Below are 15,841 nucleotides of genomic sequence, written 5' to 3'. Positions count from 1 at the left end.
AGGGGTAGAGCGAGATAGGGGGTAAGATGATGAATTCTGTTTTGTCCATGTTCAGTTTTAGAAAGCGAGCAGAAAAGAAGGCTGAAATAGCAGACACAGTGCGGGATTTTGGTAAGTAAGGAGGTGAGATCAGGTAGATCTGTGTGTCATCGGCATAGAGATGGTACTGCATACCGTGGGGTTCTATGAGCTGTCCAAGGCCAAAGTTGTAGATGGAGCAGAGTAGGGGTCCTAGAACAGAGCCTTGAGGAACACCGACTGACAAGGGGCGAAGTGAGGAGGTGGTGTGGGGGAGGGAGACACTGAATGTTCGGTCTGTCAGATATGACGAGATCCAGGAAAGGGCCAAGTCTGTGATGCCAAGAGATGAGAGGATCTGTAGGAGAAGGGAGTGGTCCACAGTGTCGAAGGCAGAAGACAGGTCCAGGAGAAGGAGGACAGAGTAGTGTTGCTTGCTCCTGGCAGTTAGTAGGTCATTGGTGACTTTAGTTAGGGCAGTTTCAGTTGAGTGATGGGGTCTGATGCCAGATTGTAACCGATCAAATAGGGAGCTGAAGGAGAGGTGGGAGGACAGTTCAAGATGTACGTGTTGCCCCAGTAATTTGGAGGCATAAGGGAGAAGAGATATCAGGCGATAGCTAGACAGAGAGGATGGGTTGAGGGAGGGCTTTTTGAGGATGGGCGTGATCTTGGCATGCTTGGAGGATGAGGGGAAGACACGCGTTGTGAGTGAAAGGTTGAAGAGGTGCGTTAGGGTTAGGATGAAGACCGTGGAAAGGTTAGGGATGGGAGCGGGTCGAGCGTGCAGGTGGTGAGGTGTGATCTTGACACGAAGGTTGAGAGCTGATCTTCTGTCATGGTGGAGAAGCTGGTTTTAGAGGAGCAGGGTTGAGCAGCTAAGAGGGGCAGTGGGCGCTGTGGGCCAAAGCTTTCTCTGATTGTATTGATCTTCTTCAGGGAGTCAGAGTAGAGAATTGAAAGTGTTGAAAAGCTGTTTAGGGTTGTGAGACAGGGAGGAGATGAGAAGTAAATTTGTTTTACGGCAGTGAGCGTGGACTTGAAGCTGGCTAGGGACTGCTTGTATGCAGTGAAGTGGTCGGCAGAGCGGGATCTCTTCCATCTCCGCTCAGCGATCCTAGAAGCCCGTCTCAGTTCTTTGCTTAGGCTGGTCAGCCAGGGCTGCCTGTTGAGTGTACGAGTTTTGCTATGCATTATCGGGGCTGCCGAATCGAGTGTTGCTGTTATTGTGGTGGTATTAAAAAGTGGCAGCAGCATCTGTGCCATGAAGGGAGGCTATGTCTGTAAGAGGGAGAAGGGACTCCGAGAGTGATTGTAAGTTGAGATGTTTGAGATTTCTGCGAGGGTGAGTGAGTTTGTGGAGTGGGGGATGCACACTAGGAGAGGAGAGGGATGAGAATGTCAGTAGGTTGTGGTAAGACAGGGGGAGGGGTGTGTTAATGAGATTAGTAAGGGATCAGTGGCGGGTGAAGATGAGGTCCCATGTGTGGCCATCTTTGTGAGTGGCCTCAGAGGACCATTGAGTGAGGCTAAAGGAGGCAGTCAGTGATAGAAGTTTAGAGGCAGCTGAGGTGGAAGTGTCATTGGGGATATTGAAATCACCCATGATGATAGTGGGGATGTCAGCAGAGAGGAAGGTGGTGAAGTGGTCAAGAAAGGTGGAGATGGCTAGTTCTTGGGGGCGGTAGATGACAGCCAGCTGGAGATTGGAGGGGGAATAGATGCAGATGGAGTGCACCTCAAATGAGGGAAGAGTAGCGGAGGGTGGTAGCTGGATTAGAGTGAAGGAGCAGGTGTCGGACAGGAGCAAGCCAACCCCTCCACCACGTTTGTTGGTGGAGCGAAGGGTGTGAGAGAGGTGGAATCCGCCATAGGTAAACACAGCTGGAGAGGCCGAGTCAGAGGGGGTGAGCCAGGTTTCAGTGATACCGAGGAAGGAGAGTTTGTTGGTGATGAAGAGGTCATGGCTAAATAGCAGTTTGTTGCAGACTGAGCGTGCGTTCTATAGTGCTCCATGTAAGGGGACCGGGGGAGGGGGGGCTGGATGAATGGGTATGAGGTTGTCATGGTTGGGAAAACGTGCAGAGGATAGAGGCAGGGGGTTAGAAATGACTGTGGGGATATGTTGAGAAGGACTGGGATTTTGGGATACGTCACCAGAGATGAGGAGTAGCAGACAGAGCGTTAGAAGGTGGGAGCTGGATAGGACATGATGCAGCCATGAGTGTCTGGAGAGAAAGGATTGTATGTGGAGGAACAGTTCTGAGGAGAAGGTGAGATGGCTGGGGAGTATTGAGGGAGAAATGACTAGTTCTTTACTAGGTTGAGGGATTGCAGGGGATTGTAAGAAGGAAAGTAGTATGGGTGTAAAAGAGAAAAGAAACCAAAACATTGTAGTGGTTTGGTATTCTGTTACCTTCCAGTCAATTCCAGTCCAATTCAGTCTAATTCAACGTAATTAAAAATATGTAATTAAAAGATGGAAGTTTAAAGATGAATGCAGCAGACTGCATCTAGAGCAGACGCCTGCATGTGAATATATCCCCAGTTAAGGGCAATCAGGTGTGAATGAGGAGATGGCTGGGTATGGGAGACCAGATGTAGAGAGTTAAGCAGAGGTCATAAAGAGAGAGGGGTTGGACTGAATAATGCCAGAGATGCCAGAATAACATAATGAGTCCTGAAACAGGTCATGGAAACAAAGATGATAGGTAAGAATGCATACTAAATAAGGATTATATGTGCTGCACCATGACACTCAGATGCCAGAGAAAGCATAGAAAATCAATACAATATACATAGACATTCAGGAGCCAAGTAGAGCTGGGGAAATTATACCCTTATCACTTACCACTAGAGATAGGTGAACCCGAACAGTAAAGTTTGGCATCCGTACCGAACAACTACTTCACCAGGAAGTCCCTGTTACTGTTCAGCTTCGGCTGCCCGAACACCGGGTGTGTGTCGCGCTGTCATGCACATGACAGTGCAGCAAACACCGCTTCTGATTGGCGGTGAAACCATCCCTGCCGGTCAGAGAGCTGCGGTTCCCACACTGTCAAAAGATAGCGTGAGGGCGCAGCTGTTGGGACTACTGCTCCCATCAGCCGACGCCTGCTGCCGCTAATAACAGTGAGAGCAGCAGCTGCTGATAGGAGTATTCATCATTCATCGTTCATCAGGTGGTTCCTGCACTGTAAAAAAAAAATAAATACATTAAAATTAAAAAAATAATAAAAAAAAATGTTGTGGGTTCCCCTGTAGTTTGATATCAAGGATAGTTATCCAGAATAGAGGGTCCCCACGCTCTATTTTTTTATTATTTTAAGTAAATAATTTAAAAAAATGGAGTGGGTCCCCCTATTTTTGACAACCAGTCAAGCTAAAGCAGACAACTGGGGGCTGATATTCTCAGGCTGGTAAGGGAACATGGATATTGCCTCTCCCCCAGTCTAAAAATAGCAGCCCGCAGCCACCAAGAGAAGCTGTATCTGTTAGATGTGCCAATTCTGGCACTTTGCCCAGCTCTTCCCACTTGTCCTCTAGCGGTGGCAAGTGGGGTTCATATTTTGTGGGGTTGATGCACTTCTGTATTGTCAGGTGACATCAAGCCCACGGATTTGCAAAGGAGAGGCGTCTATAAGACCCCTATAAAAATACGGTGTGGGGACCCCTCTATCCTTGATAACCAGCCTTGCTGAAGCTGACAGCTGAGGGTTACAGCCCCCAATTGTGAGTTTTGCCTGGCTGATTATCAAAAATACAATTGAACCCACAACTTTTTATTTATTTTTTTTTAATTATTTATTTACAGCACCGGCTGATGAATATTCCCATCAGCCACTACTGCTCTCACTGTTATTGGCGGCAGCTGACATCAGTGACCTGAAGTAAACTTTATACCTCCGATCACAGCTGCAGACTCCCGCTGTCATTTGACAGTGTGCGAACCACGATTGTTTGATCGATGGTGATGATGTTACTGGTAATCAGGAGAGGTGTTTGCTGTGCTGTCATGTACATGACATTGTGGCAAACACTGGATGTTTGGGCCCCCCATTCAAGTGAATGGGTTCCAGGTTCGGGTCCGGTTACTGTTCTGGTATCCGAACCCGAACTTTTTCTAATTGTTCAGCCTGACCTGGACATCCGGGGTCCTCCCATCTCTACACAAGATATGAAACAGTATGTTTAAATTCAGTTAGAAATACACCTGCTACCGTGTTTCCCCGAAAGTAGGACCCCCCCGAAAGTAAGACAGGGTGGGGGTTACGGGGGGGTCCTTCAATGTAAGGCCTCCCCCGAATGTAAGGCAGGGTTGGGGGGGCCGCTGTGAAATATAAGGCCCTTACCTTTGGGCCGCCGCTGTCCCCCAAATCCTCTGCCAGGGGATTGAAAATTGCAGCGATGTCCGTTATTCCTTCGGTGATCGGTGGGCGCGGCCATCTTGCTTTGGCCGCGCGCGTGCGCAGAAGCGGCGCTCTGCTGGACGCGGCGCTCTAGTGGCCGCGGCTTCAGGAAAATGGCCGCCGCGATAGCCATCTGCGCACGCGCGGATGCCCGCGGCCATTTTCCTGAAGCCGCGGTCAGCAGAGCGCCGCTTCTGCGCACGCGCGGCCAAAGCAAGATGGCCGCGCCCACCGATCACCGAAGGAATAACGGACATCGCTGCAATTTTCAATCCCCTGGCAGAGGATTTGGGACCTTGGACATGCGCACACCACTACGCCACCAACGGAAAACTACGCAAGATCTGGGGGAGGACACCACACGTTGGTAACGTATTTCGGCAGCTAATGTAAGACCTCCCCCGAAAGTAAGACAGGGTGGGACTTTTTGGGGTAAAATTAATGTAAGACAGGGTCTTACTTTCGGGGAAACACGGTATATACATGTATATACAAGTGAGCTTCATACACAGAATCTGTTCACGCTGTTGAATGGAGCCCTGCCCACCCACATCATGGAAAGTCACATGAATCTGATGACATGTCAGGAATTCATGGACAATCTGGCATGACATCACAGGAAGGCTGGGGATTCTCTGCCAGGTGATTCTCTTGACAGGCATAATGGGGCAAGGAGAATATCTCAGGATACAGAAAGATTTGGGAAAGCAAATTATTTACAAATAAGCCGGTTTGAGGAAGTTGGATCACATGAATGAAACTTAAAGTGAACCTGTCAGCAGTTTTGGCCGATATGAGTTACTGCCATCACCTTTCAGGGCTGATATATAGCATTCTATATTGCTGTATATAAGCCCCTAACCCGACCTGTAAGATAAGAAAATAACTTTTATTATACTCACCTGCGGGGTGGTCCGGTCCGTGGGTTGTCGCTCTTCTTGGTCCAACGCCTCCCGTCTACTTGTGATGCCATCCTCCTGCTTGCGCCGTGTGGATGACGCGTTGCTGCATTATCCACAGTCTCCTAGGCACCATGCTCCTGCACAGGTGTACTTATCTGCCCTGTTGAGGGCAGAGCAAAGTACTGCAGCGCACAGGCGCTGGAAAAGGTCAGAGAGCCCCAGCAGCTGCGCACTACAGTACTTTGCTCTGCCCTCAACAGGGCAGATAAGTACACCTGCGCAGGAGCGCGGTGCTGAGAAGGCTGTGTGGATGATGCAGAGATGCGTCATCTACACGAAGCAAGAAGGACGGCATCACAAGTAAATGGGATGCGCCGGACCAAGACGAGACACCCCTCAGACCGGACCGCATTATTGAATGCTATATATAAGCTGTGAAAGGGGGTGGCCGTGTCTCATATCGGCCAAACCTGGTTACAGGTTTACTTTAACGTATTGGCCAACCACTTTAACCCCTTACCGACATCGGATGTACTATCCCGTCCGATGTCGGCTCCCCTGCTTTGATGCAGGGCTCCGCGGTGAGCCCGCATCAAAGCCGGGACATGTCAGCTGTTTTGAACAGCTGACATGTGCCCGCAATAGCGGCGGGTGAAATCGCGATTCACCCGCCGCTATTAACTAGTTAAATGCCGCTGTCAAACGCAGACAGCGGCATTTAACTACCGCATCCGGCCGGGCGGCCGGAAATGACGTCATCGCCGACCCCCGTCACATGATCGGGGGTCGGCAATGTGTCAGGACAGTAACCATAGAGGTCCTTGAGACCTCTATGGTTACTGATCGCTGGTAGCTGTGAGCACCACCCTGTGGTCGGCGCTCACAGCACACCTGCATTTCTGCTGCATGTTATGTAGCAGAGGCGATCGAGTTGTGCCTGCTTCTAGCCTCCCATGGAGGCTATTGAAGCATGGCAAAAGTTAAAAAAAAATATATATAAATCACCCCCCTTTCGCCCCAATCAAAATAAATCAATAAAAAAAAAATCAAATCTACACATATTTGGTATTGCCACGTTCAGAATCGCCCGATCTATCAATAACAAAAAAGCATTAACCTGATCGCTAAACGGCGTAACGAGAAAAAAAATCGAAACGCCAGAATTACGTTTTTTTGGTCGCCGCGACATTGCATTAAAATGCAATAACAAGCGATCAAAAGAATGTATCTGCACCGAAATGGTATCATTAAAAACGCCAGCTAGGCACGCAAAAAATAAGCCCTTAACTGACCCCAGATCATGAAAAATGGAGACGCTACAAGTATCGGAAAATGGTGCAATTTTTTTTTTTTTTTAAGCAAAGTTTGGAATTTTTTTTCACCACTCAGGTAAAACATAACCTAGCCATGTTAGGTGTCTATGAACTCGTAATGACCTGGAGAATCATAATGGCAGGTCAGTTTTAGCATTTATTGAACCTTGCAAAAAAAGTGCAATCCCACACTGGTTTTTTGCTTGGCTTTTTTGCTATTTCACCGCACTTGGAATTTTTTTCCCGTTTTCTAGTACACGACATGGTAAAACCAATGATGACGTTCAAAAGTACAACTCGTCCCGCAAAAAATAAGCCCTCACATAGCCAAATTGACGGAAAAATAAAAAAGTTATGGCTCTGGGAAGGAGGGGAGTGAAAAACGATCACGGAAAAACGAAAAATCCCACGGTCATGAAGGGGTTAAAGTTGGGATGGAATCTTCCCTCATAAGGTGGTTGGCCTTCTAGATCAATACTTGGTTAAACTTAAAATTGTCTTTTTCACAGTTGTCAGATTTTAGTTGACTCCATGCCACACAGATATAAAGCGGTTATCCGAAATAAAGGTTATATACCGGTAACTAAATGTTAGTACAGCCTTTAAGAGAGAAGCTAAGTCTGTGAACAAATTTCAGTTTATACAGTAAATATTAGCGTTTGTATGAAAATGCATACAATGCTAGTATTTCACGCATAACTATACATACACATTTGTATTAATTTTGTTTGCACAAAGCATTTATAAATTTACTAATTTGATAAACTTTTTTTTTATTAGTTGTTGGATTGGAGGAACAAAAGACCCTCTTGAATAAGGAACTTGCCTTACTTACCCAATTCAATGCCAAGGTAACTCATTCATTTTATTACTTCTAAAAAAAAAAAAAAATACTTCTGAGGAAAATGTACTCTAACCATCAGTGGACCAGCGTTTTAGTTTTATGATGCATTAACATGTTCAAAACTGTGCTATGAAATCCACTTGCATTTTGAGAAAAAGCACAAACATTTTTATTGAACTTCAAAAGGAAACACTTCATGTCACAAGTAACATTTTTGGTGTAACCTCTGAATGGCACATGACTGGAATAGTACGTCATGAGTAGGTGTCAGTTCCTGCATCATGATGTATTCTATTGGTCATGGCTTTTAGTTGTCACTTTGTGAAAACACACACTTTGTGTGACAGCGGTCAATGACAGCTGACTGGAATGGCTAGAGATACGGGGACCTATTTCAGCGGCCCCCGCTCTGTGACTGATGCGATCGGTCTGTCAATCTAAATGACCAATCAAACCATGTAATGGCTGGGAATTGCTGAAATATCAGCACTTTCCTGCACAATCACCACCAGAAGCTCAGCTAACTCTTAAGATAGCAGCCAGGGTCAGTGCCTGCACCGCCCTTGCCTGATTAACCCTCTAGATGCTGTGATCGATATTGATTGCGGCATTTAGAATGTTGTGAGAGGGAGGGGACTCCCTCCTTGCTCCCTTCGGCACACTCGTGACAATTTTGCGGGGAGCAGATGGCTGTCATTGCACTCAGAGGTCAATCATTGACCTCCTGTGCCGGGGCGGTGGTCTGTTAGACCCAGCCATAGGCAGGGTGTAACAGGCGATTTGCCTTTGTAATATCAGGGGTCTCAATGCATTGCATAACATGTGTATTACAATACATTATACCATTGATCAGAGTAGCAAAAGTGAGTCCCATACACTGTGTTCCAAATTATTATGCACAAAGAGTTTAGGAGTGATAAGGTTAGAATTTTTTTGTTTGTCATTTAAACTCATTGATGGTGATGTGTGTCAGGGCTCTTTATATCACTGAAAGCAATTGCAGATACCTGTGCAAATTAGTTTGGCAGGTGTGTCCAAATAAAGGCAAGACTACTTAAGAAGGCTGTTCCACATTATTAAGCAGCCTACATTTTTTGCCAAAATGGGAAAGAAAAAGGATGTGTCGGCTGCTGAGAAGCAACAAATTGTGGAGTATTTAGGTCAAGGCATGACTACAATCAACATTGCCAAGACACTTCATCGTGATCATCGCACAATCAAGAAGTATGTAGCTGATTCCCAGCACACACGTGTGCGTGCCGATAAGGAAAAATTGAGGACTCTTTCCAACAGGCAATTGCGTAAGGTTAAAAGAGCAGCTGCAAAAATGCCTTGTCATAGCAGCAGACAAGTTTTTGAAGCTGCTGGTGCCTCCAACGTCCCCAGAACAACAAGATGCAGGGTCCTTCAGAGGTTTGCAGCTGTGCTTAAGCCATCCTGTCGACCACCTCTATCCACTGCACACAAGCAGAAACGGCTCCAGTGGGCCAAACGATACATGAAGACTGACTTCCAAACTGTTTTGTTCACCGATGAGTGCCATGCAACGCTCGATGGTCCAGATGGATGGAGTGGAGGATGGCTGGTTGATGGACACCCCATGAAAACACTGCTAAGGCGCCAACAAGGAGGAGGTGGAGTAATGTTTTGGGCTGCAATCATGGGGAGAGAGATTGTCGGCCCCTTTATGATCCCTGAAGGGGTAAAGATGAACTCCATAATCTATGTGGAGTTTCTAAAACAACACTTCCTGCCATGGTTCAAGAGGAAGAACCGTGCTTTCCGCAGCAAGATCATTTTCATGCATGATAATGCACCGTCTCATGCTGCAAAAAACACATCTGCATCTCTGGCTGCTATGGGCATAAAAGAGGACAAACTTATGGTGTGGCCACCATCTTCCCCTGACCTCAACCCCATTGAGAACCTCTGGAGCATCATCAAAAGGAGTGTCTATGATGGCGGGAGGCAGTTCACATCTAAGCAACAGCTCTGGGAGGGTATTCTGTCCACATGCAAAACAATTGAAGCAGAAACCATCCAAAAACTGACAAATTCAATGGACGAGAGAGTTCAGAAGCTTCTTTCGAACAAGGGGTCCTACGTGCAAATGTAACATCACCTAGAATAAAGTTTTCACTTGAAAACTGTTTGATTTCATTTTGTAATAAGCTGATAATGCTTATAACTTCACAAATGACCATTTTTTTGTTCAAAATAAAAAAAAAAAAGGTTGAAAACTCTGCTGTGCATAATAATTTGGAACATGCATTTTGAGTGTTTATTTTTTTTAAAAAAAGATACTGTTTTCATAGGCAGTTTGTTCCAAAACATTGCAATTATACTAGAATAGTAGATGACTGGAACATAACAATGACTGCAATTCAGATAGGTAATTTAGAGAAAATGAGGAAATATTATTTGCATAATAATTTGGAACACAGTGTAAGTGGACTAAGTACAAAAGTAAAAAAAAAGTTAAGATTAAAAAAATTGTATGAAAAAAACCACAGAATGGCAAAAAACATTATAGCAATAAATATGTTTAATGTAAAAAACAAAAAAATGCACAGACCAGCCTGATTTTATAAATCTGTCACACTAGTTAATCCCTACAGTGAATGCCATAAAAATGTGGCAAAAAACGATGGCTTTTCATCTTACCGTTGAGGAAAAAAAAGTGGAATTAAATAAGATAAAAAAGACAAATCTAATATATAAAGCTGAATGTGTGTGTGTGTGTGTGTGTGTGTGTGTGTGTGTGTGTGTGTGTGTGTGTGTGTGTGTGTGTATGTCCGGGATTGGCATCTGCACCGTCACAGCTACAGTCAAAAAATTTTGCACAGTCACACGTCTGGACCCCGAGAGCGTCATAGGCTATGTTGTGAGGCGAAATTTTAACCCCGCGCGTTCCAATTCACCAAACAATTTTGCCCCTATCTACATAATGGGGAAAAAGTGAAAGGAAAAGTGTTGGAGGCAAATTGACAGCTGCCAGATGTGAACAAGGGGGACTTAAAGGGACACTGTCACCTGAATTTGGAGGGAACAATCTTTAGCCATAGGGGCGGGGTTTTCGGGTGTTTGATTCACCCTTTCCTTACCCGCTGGCTGCATGCTGGCTGCAATATGGGATTGAAGTTCATTCTCTGTCCTCCGTAGTACATGCCTGCACAAGGCAATCTTGCCTTGCACAGGCGTGTACTATGGAGGACAGAGAATGAACTTCAATCCCATATTGCAGCCAGCATGCAGCCAGCGGGTAAGGAAAGGGTGAATCAAACACCCGAAAACCCCGCCCCTATGGCTAAAGATTGTTCCCTCCAAATTCAGGTGACAGTGTCCCTTTAAAGAGTGAGAGTGATGGCGCCAAGAGTATATACTGTACAGTTGCTAAGGTGGGGCCCCGACATGGGATACTCACCACACACGGGGATATGAACACACACACAAAATGCGCCACACACTACCACGTGCTTGAACACATATATCACCCTCAGCACACATTTCACCACACATACACCAACCTCGCCACATAAAAGTTGAAACACAAAAGTCACCGCTCAAAACTTGCCACATGCAAAACTCGCCACATGCAAAACTCGCCACACGTGCAAAACTCACCTCATGGAAAACTAGCCACACGCAAAACTTGCACACGCGGAAAAATTGCCACATGCACAAAAGTTGCAACATAAGCAAAAGTTGCCTCACACAAAACTTGCACATACTCAAAACGCACCACACATAAAACTCGCCACACGCAAAACTTGCCATGCGCAAAACTTGCACACAACTTGCTACACTAACCTGTCACATGCAACTCGACACACAAAAAGTCGCTACACGCATGTCTCCACACGTAACTCAACACACACAACTTGACACATGAAACTCGCCCTAAAACACACACAAGTCTGGTATTGTCCTTCAGAAATAAAAATCTGATTAATAAGCAGACAAACTACAAGAGCAACAAATATACCATATAGGAAATACGGCAGCTGTCAGTTACATGACCTGTCTATTATGTGTATGTGTGAGCTAATATATACTGCCAGAGGGGAGGGCTTCCTGTTGGCTGGGGATTTATCAGGCTGCCAATTTAGCTTACAAATACTAAGGTAAAAATACTGAGCAAATAACGTGTGAACGAGGTCTAATACAGGAGATGTCATACAGATGTATACTATATACAGGGGAGATGACACACAGCTATATAATATATACAGGAGCAGATGACACACAGGTATCAGGTATATACTATATAATGGATAAGATGACATACAGGCATAAACTATATACAGGAGGAGATGACACACAGGTATATACTATATACAGGAGGAGATGACATACAGATAAATACTATATACAGGGGAGATGACACACAGATATATAATATATACAGGAGAGATGACACACAGGTATATACTATATAGGAGGAGATGACACACAGCTATATACTATATAAAGGAGAAGATGACACACACATATATACTATATACAAGGGAGATGACACTTAGGTATATACTATATACAGGAGGAGATGACATACAGGTATATACTAAATACAGGAGGAGATGACACACGGGTATATACTATATACAAGGGAGATGACACACACTTATATACTTTATACAGGGGAGATGACACACAGGTATATACTATATACAGGAGGAGATGACACACACTGGTATATACTATATACAAGGGAGATGACATACATGTACATACTATATACAGGGGAGATGACACACAGGTATACTATATACAGGGGAGATGACACAGGTATATACTATATACAGGAGGAGATGACATACAGGTACATACTTTATACAGGAGGAGATGACACACAGATATATACTATATACAGGAGGAGATGACACACAGGTATATATTATATACAGGAGGAGATGACACACAGATATATACTATATACAGGAGCAGATGACATACAGGTATATACTATATATAGGAGGAGATGATATACAGGTATTTAGTATATACAGAAGAGATGACATACAGGTATATACTATATACAGGAGGAGAAAACACATAGGTATATACAATATACAGGAGGAGATGACATACAGCAGGTATATACTATATATACAGGAGGAGATGACACATAGGTATATACAGGAGGAGATGACATACAGCAGGTATATACTATTTACAGGGGATATGACATACAGGTATATACTATATACAGGAGATGACATACAGGTGTATACTATATATAAGGGAGATGACAAACATGTATATACTGAGGGGAAAATGGGAGGTGTGAGGTGAAAATGATGGGTGTGAGGGGAAAATAGTGGAGTGATCGGAAAATGACAGATGTGAGGTCGAAATGACAAGTGTTAGGGGGGAATGAGAAGAGTGAGGGGGAAAATAAGAGGAGTGAGTGGGAAAATGAGAGGTGTAAGGGAGAAAATGAGACATGTGAGGGGGAAAATGAGAGGCGTGATGGAAAAATAAGAGAAATGAGGTATAACTAACCACAGATATTTACTATGCCCAGGCAACGCTGGGCTCTTCAGCTAGTATATAAATAAAAATGGTATAGCTGGAAACGTCTTGTCCCTCAAAAAAACAAGTCGCTATGCAGCACCATAAAATAAAAAAGTTATAGGTCTCAGAATTTAGTGCTGCAAAATCAATATTTTTTCTATAAAATTGTTTTTGTGTAGCAGCGACAAAACATAAACAAATGCTAGATGTTTCCATCTAGGTGGGGGAGCAGGATTATGTGTGGTAATGGGGTGGGGGGGCGGGATTATGTGTGGTGATGTGGGCGGGATTATGTGGTAATGTGGGGGCGGGATTGTGTGGTGATGTGGTGGGGGGGCGGGATTATGTGTGGTGATGTGGTGGGGGGGCGGGATTATGTGTGGTGATGTGGTGGGGGGGCGGGATTATGTGTGGTAATGTGGTGGGGGGCGGGATTGTGGTGATGTGGTGGGGGGGCGGGATTATGTGTGGCGATGTGTTGGGGGACGGGATTATGTGTGGCGATGTGTTGGGGGACGGGTTAATGTGTTGCAATGGGGTGGGGGGGCAGGATTATGTGTGGCAATGTGGTGGGTTGCGGGATTATGTGTGGTAATGTGGGGGTGGGATTATGTGGTAATGTGGGGGACGGGATTATGTGTAGTAATGTGGTGGGGTGGCAGGATTATGTGTGGTAATGTGGTGGGGGGCGGGATTATGTGTGGCAATGGGGTGGGGGGCGGGATTATGTGTGGTAATGTGGTGGGGGGGGCCTGGATTATGTGTGGCAATGTGGTGGGTTGCGGGATTATGTGTGGTAATGTGGGGGTGGAATTATGTGGTAATGTGGTGGGGGACGGGATTGTGTAGTAATGTGGTGGGGTGGCAGGATTATGTGTGGTAATGTGGTGGGGTGGCAGGATTATGTGTGGTAATGTGGTGGGGGGCGGGATTGTGTGGCAATGGGGTGGGGGGCGGGATTATGTGTGATGTGTTGGGGGCGGGATTATGTGTGCTAATGTGGTGGAGGGCGGGATTATCTGTAGTAATGTGGTGGGGGGCGGGATTATGTGTGGTAATGTGGGGGGGCGGGATTATGTGTGATAATGTGGGGGGCGGGATTATGTGTGGTAATGTGGGAGGGCGGGATTATGTGTAGTAATGTGGTGGGGTGGCGGGATTATATGTGGTGGGGGGCGGGATTGTGTGGTGATGAGGTGGGGGCGGAATTGTGTGGTGATGTGGTGGGGGGCGGAATTGTGTGGTGATGTGGTGGGGGGCGGGATTGTGTGTGGTGATGTGGTGGGGGGCGGGATTATGTGTGGTAATGTGGTGGGAGGGCGGGATTATGTGTAGTAATGTGGGGTGGCGGGATTGTGTGGTGATGTGGTGGGGGGCGGGATTGTGTGGTGATGAGGTGAGGGGCAGAATTGTGTGGTGATGTGGGGGGCGGGATTATGTGTGGTGATGTGGTGGGGGTGCGGGATTGTGTGGTGATGTGGTGGGGGTGCGGGATTGTGTGGTGATGTGTTGAAGGGGCGGGATAATGTGTGGTGGGGGCGGGATTGTGTGGTGATGTGTTGAAGGGGCGGGAATGTGTGGTGGTGGGGGGGCGGGCTTATGTGTGGTGATGTGGTGGGGGGCGGGATTTGTGGGGGGCGGGATTGTGTGCGGATTGTGTGTGGTAATGTGGTGGGGGCGGGATTGTGTGGTAATGGGGTGGGGACAGGATTATGTGTGGTGATGTGGTGGGGGCGGGATTAGAGAGTAATCATGATGCCTCTTATGTATATAGATATGTACCGTATATACTCGTGTATAAGAGTTTTTCAGCACATTTTTTTTTTTTGTGCTGAAAACGTCCCCCCTTGACTTATACACGAGTCAGTGTCCCAGAAGACAGTGGGGGGGAGCGGCGGAGCAGCGGGTCACAGGAGGCAGGAGCCGGCAGCTGCAGCTAAAGCTCGTGCCTGCAGCTAAAGAGAAATGAATATTTACTGCACTAACAATGAATATTCATTTCTCTTATAGCGTGCACAGTTGCAGCCGTCAGCTTACAGCAGCTGCCGGGCTATCACAGGTACCCACTCATTGAGATAATGAATATTCATCTCTCTCCACTCTTATAGGCGTGGAAAGAGGTGAATATTCATTACCTTAATGAGTGGTGACACATGATCGCTGGGCCGCAGGAGCTGCTGGCACCTGAACGAAATGTTGCGAGGCCATGCAGGGAAGGTTAATGGGATGTGTTTTTTTTTTTCTTTTTCAAGATTTTCTCATGGGGCCATGCATGCGAGGTTGGGGCTAAGGAGCCATGCAGATAAGGATGGGACTAAGGAGCCATGCAGACAAGGATGTGGATAAGGAGCCATGCAGACAAGGATGGGGCTGAGGAGCTATGCAGACAAGGATGGGGCTGAGGAGCCATGCAGACAAGGATGGGGTTGAGGGGACAAGGCATGCCCGGCTTATACTCGAGCCAATAAGTTTTCCCAGTTTTTTTTGGCAATATGAGGTGCCTTGGCTTATGAGTCGGCTTATACATTGTGTGCAGAATTATTAGGCAAGTTGTATTTTGATCACATGATGCTTTTTATACATGTTGTCCTACTCCAAGCTGTTCAGGCTTGAGAGCCAACTACCAATTAAGTAAATCAGGTGATGTGCATCTCTGTAATGAGGAGGGGTGTTGTCTAATGACATCAAAACCCTATATAAGGTGTGCTTAATTATTAGGCAACTTCCTTTCCTTTGGCAAAATGAGTCAGAAGAGAGTTTGATGGGCTCTGAAAAGTCCAAAATTGTAAGATGTCTTGCAGAAGGATGCAACAGTCTTGAAATTGCCAAACTTTTGAA

At 46.0% G+C, this 15,841-nt stretch overlaps 1 protein-coding gene across 5 annotated transcripts in view; it reads left to right on the top strand.

Moving 5' to 3' along the window:
• The window catches only part of LOC143764762 (C-Jun-amino-terminal kinase-interacting protein 4-like), a 951,487-nt gene that overhangs the window by 72,350 nt on the left and 863,296 nt on the right, over positions 1 to 15,841 (top strand). For all 5 annotated transcript variants that reach the window (XM_077250696.1, XM_077250698.1, XM_077250699.1 and 2 more), the window contains exon 3: positions 7,423 to 7,493. In XM_077250696.1, coding sequence (XP_077106811.1) covers positions 7,423 to 7,493 — 71 coding nt within the window. The remainder of the gene's footprint in view (positions 1 to 7,422; positions 7,494 to 15,841) is intronic.

This window comes from Ranitomeya variabilis, chromosome 4, assembly GCF_051348905.1.
Source record: "Ranitomeya variabilis isolate aRanVar5 chromosome 4, aRanVar5.hap1, whole genome shotgun sequence".
Lineage (NCBI taxonomy): Eukaryota > Metazoa > Chordata > Amphibia > Anura > Dendrobatidae > Ranitomeya > Ranitomeya variabilis.
Note: the sequence above shows the minus strand (reverse complement) of the source record. Positions and strands in the feature narration are given on the sequence as shown.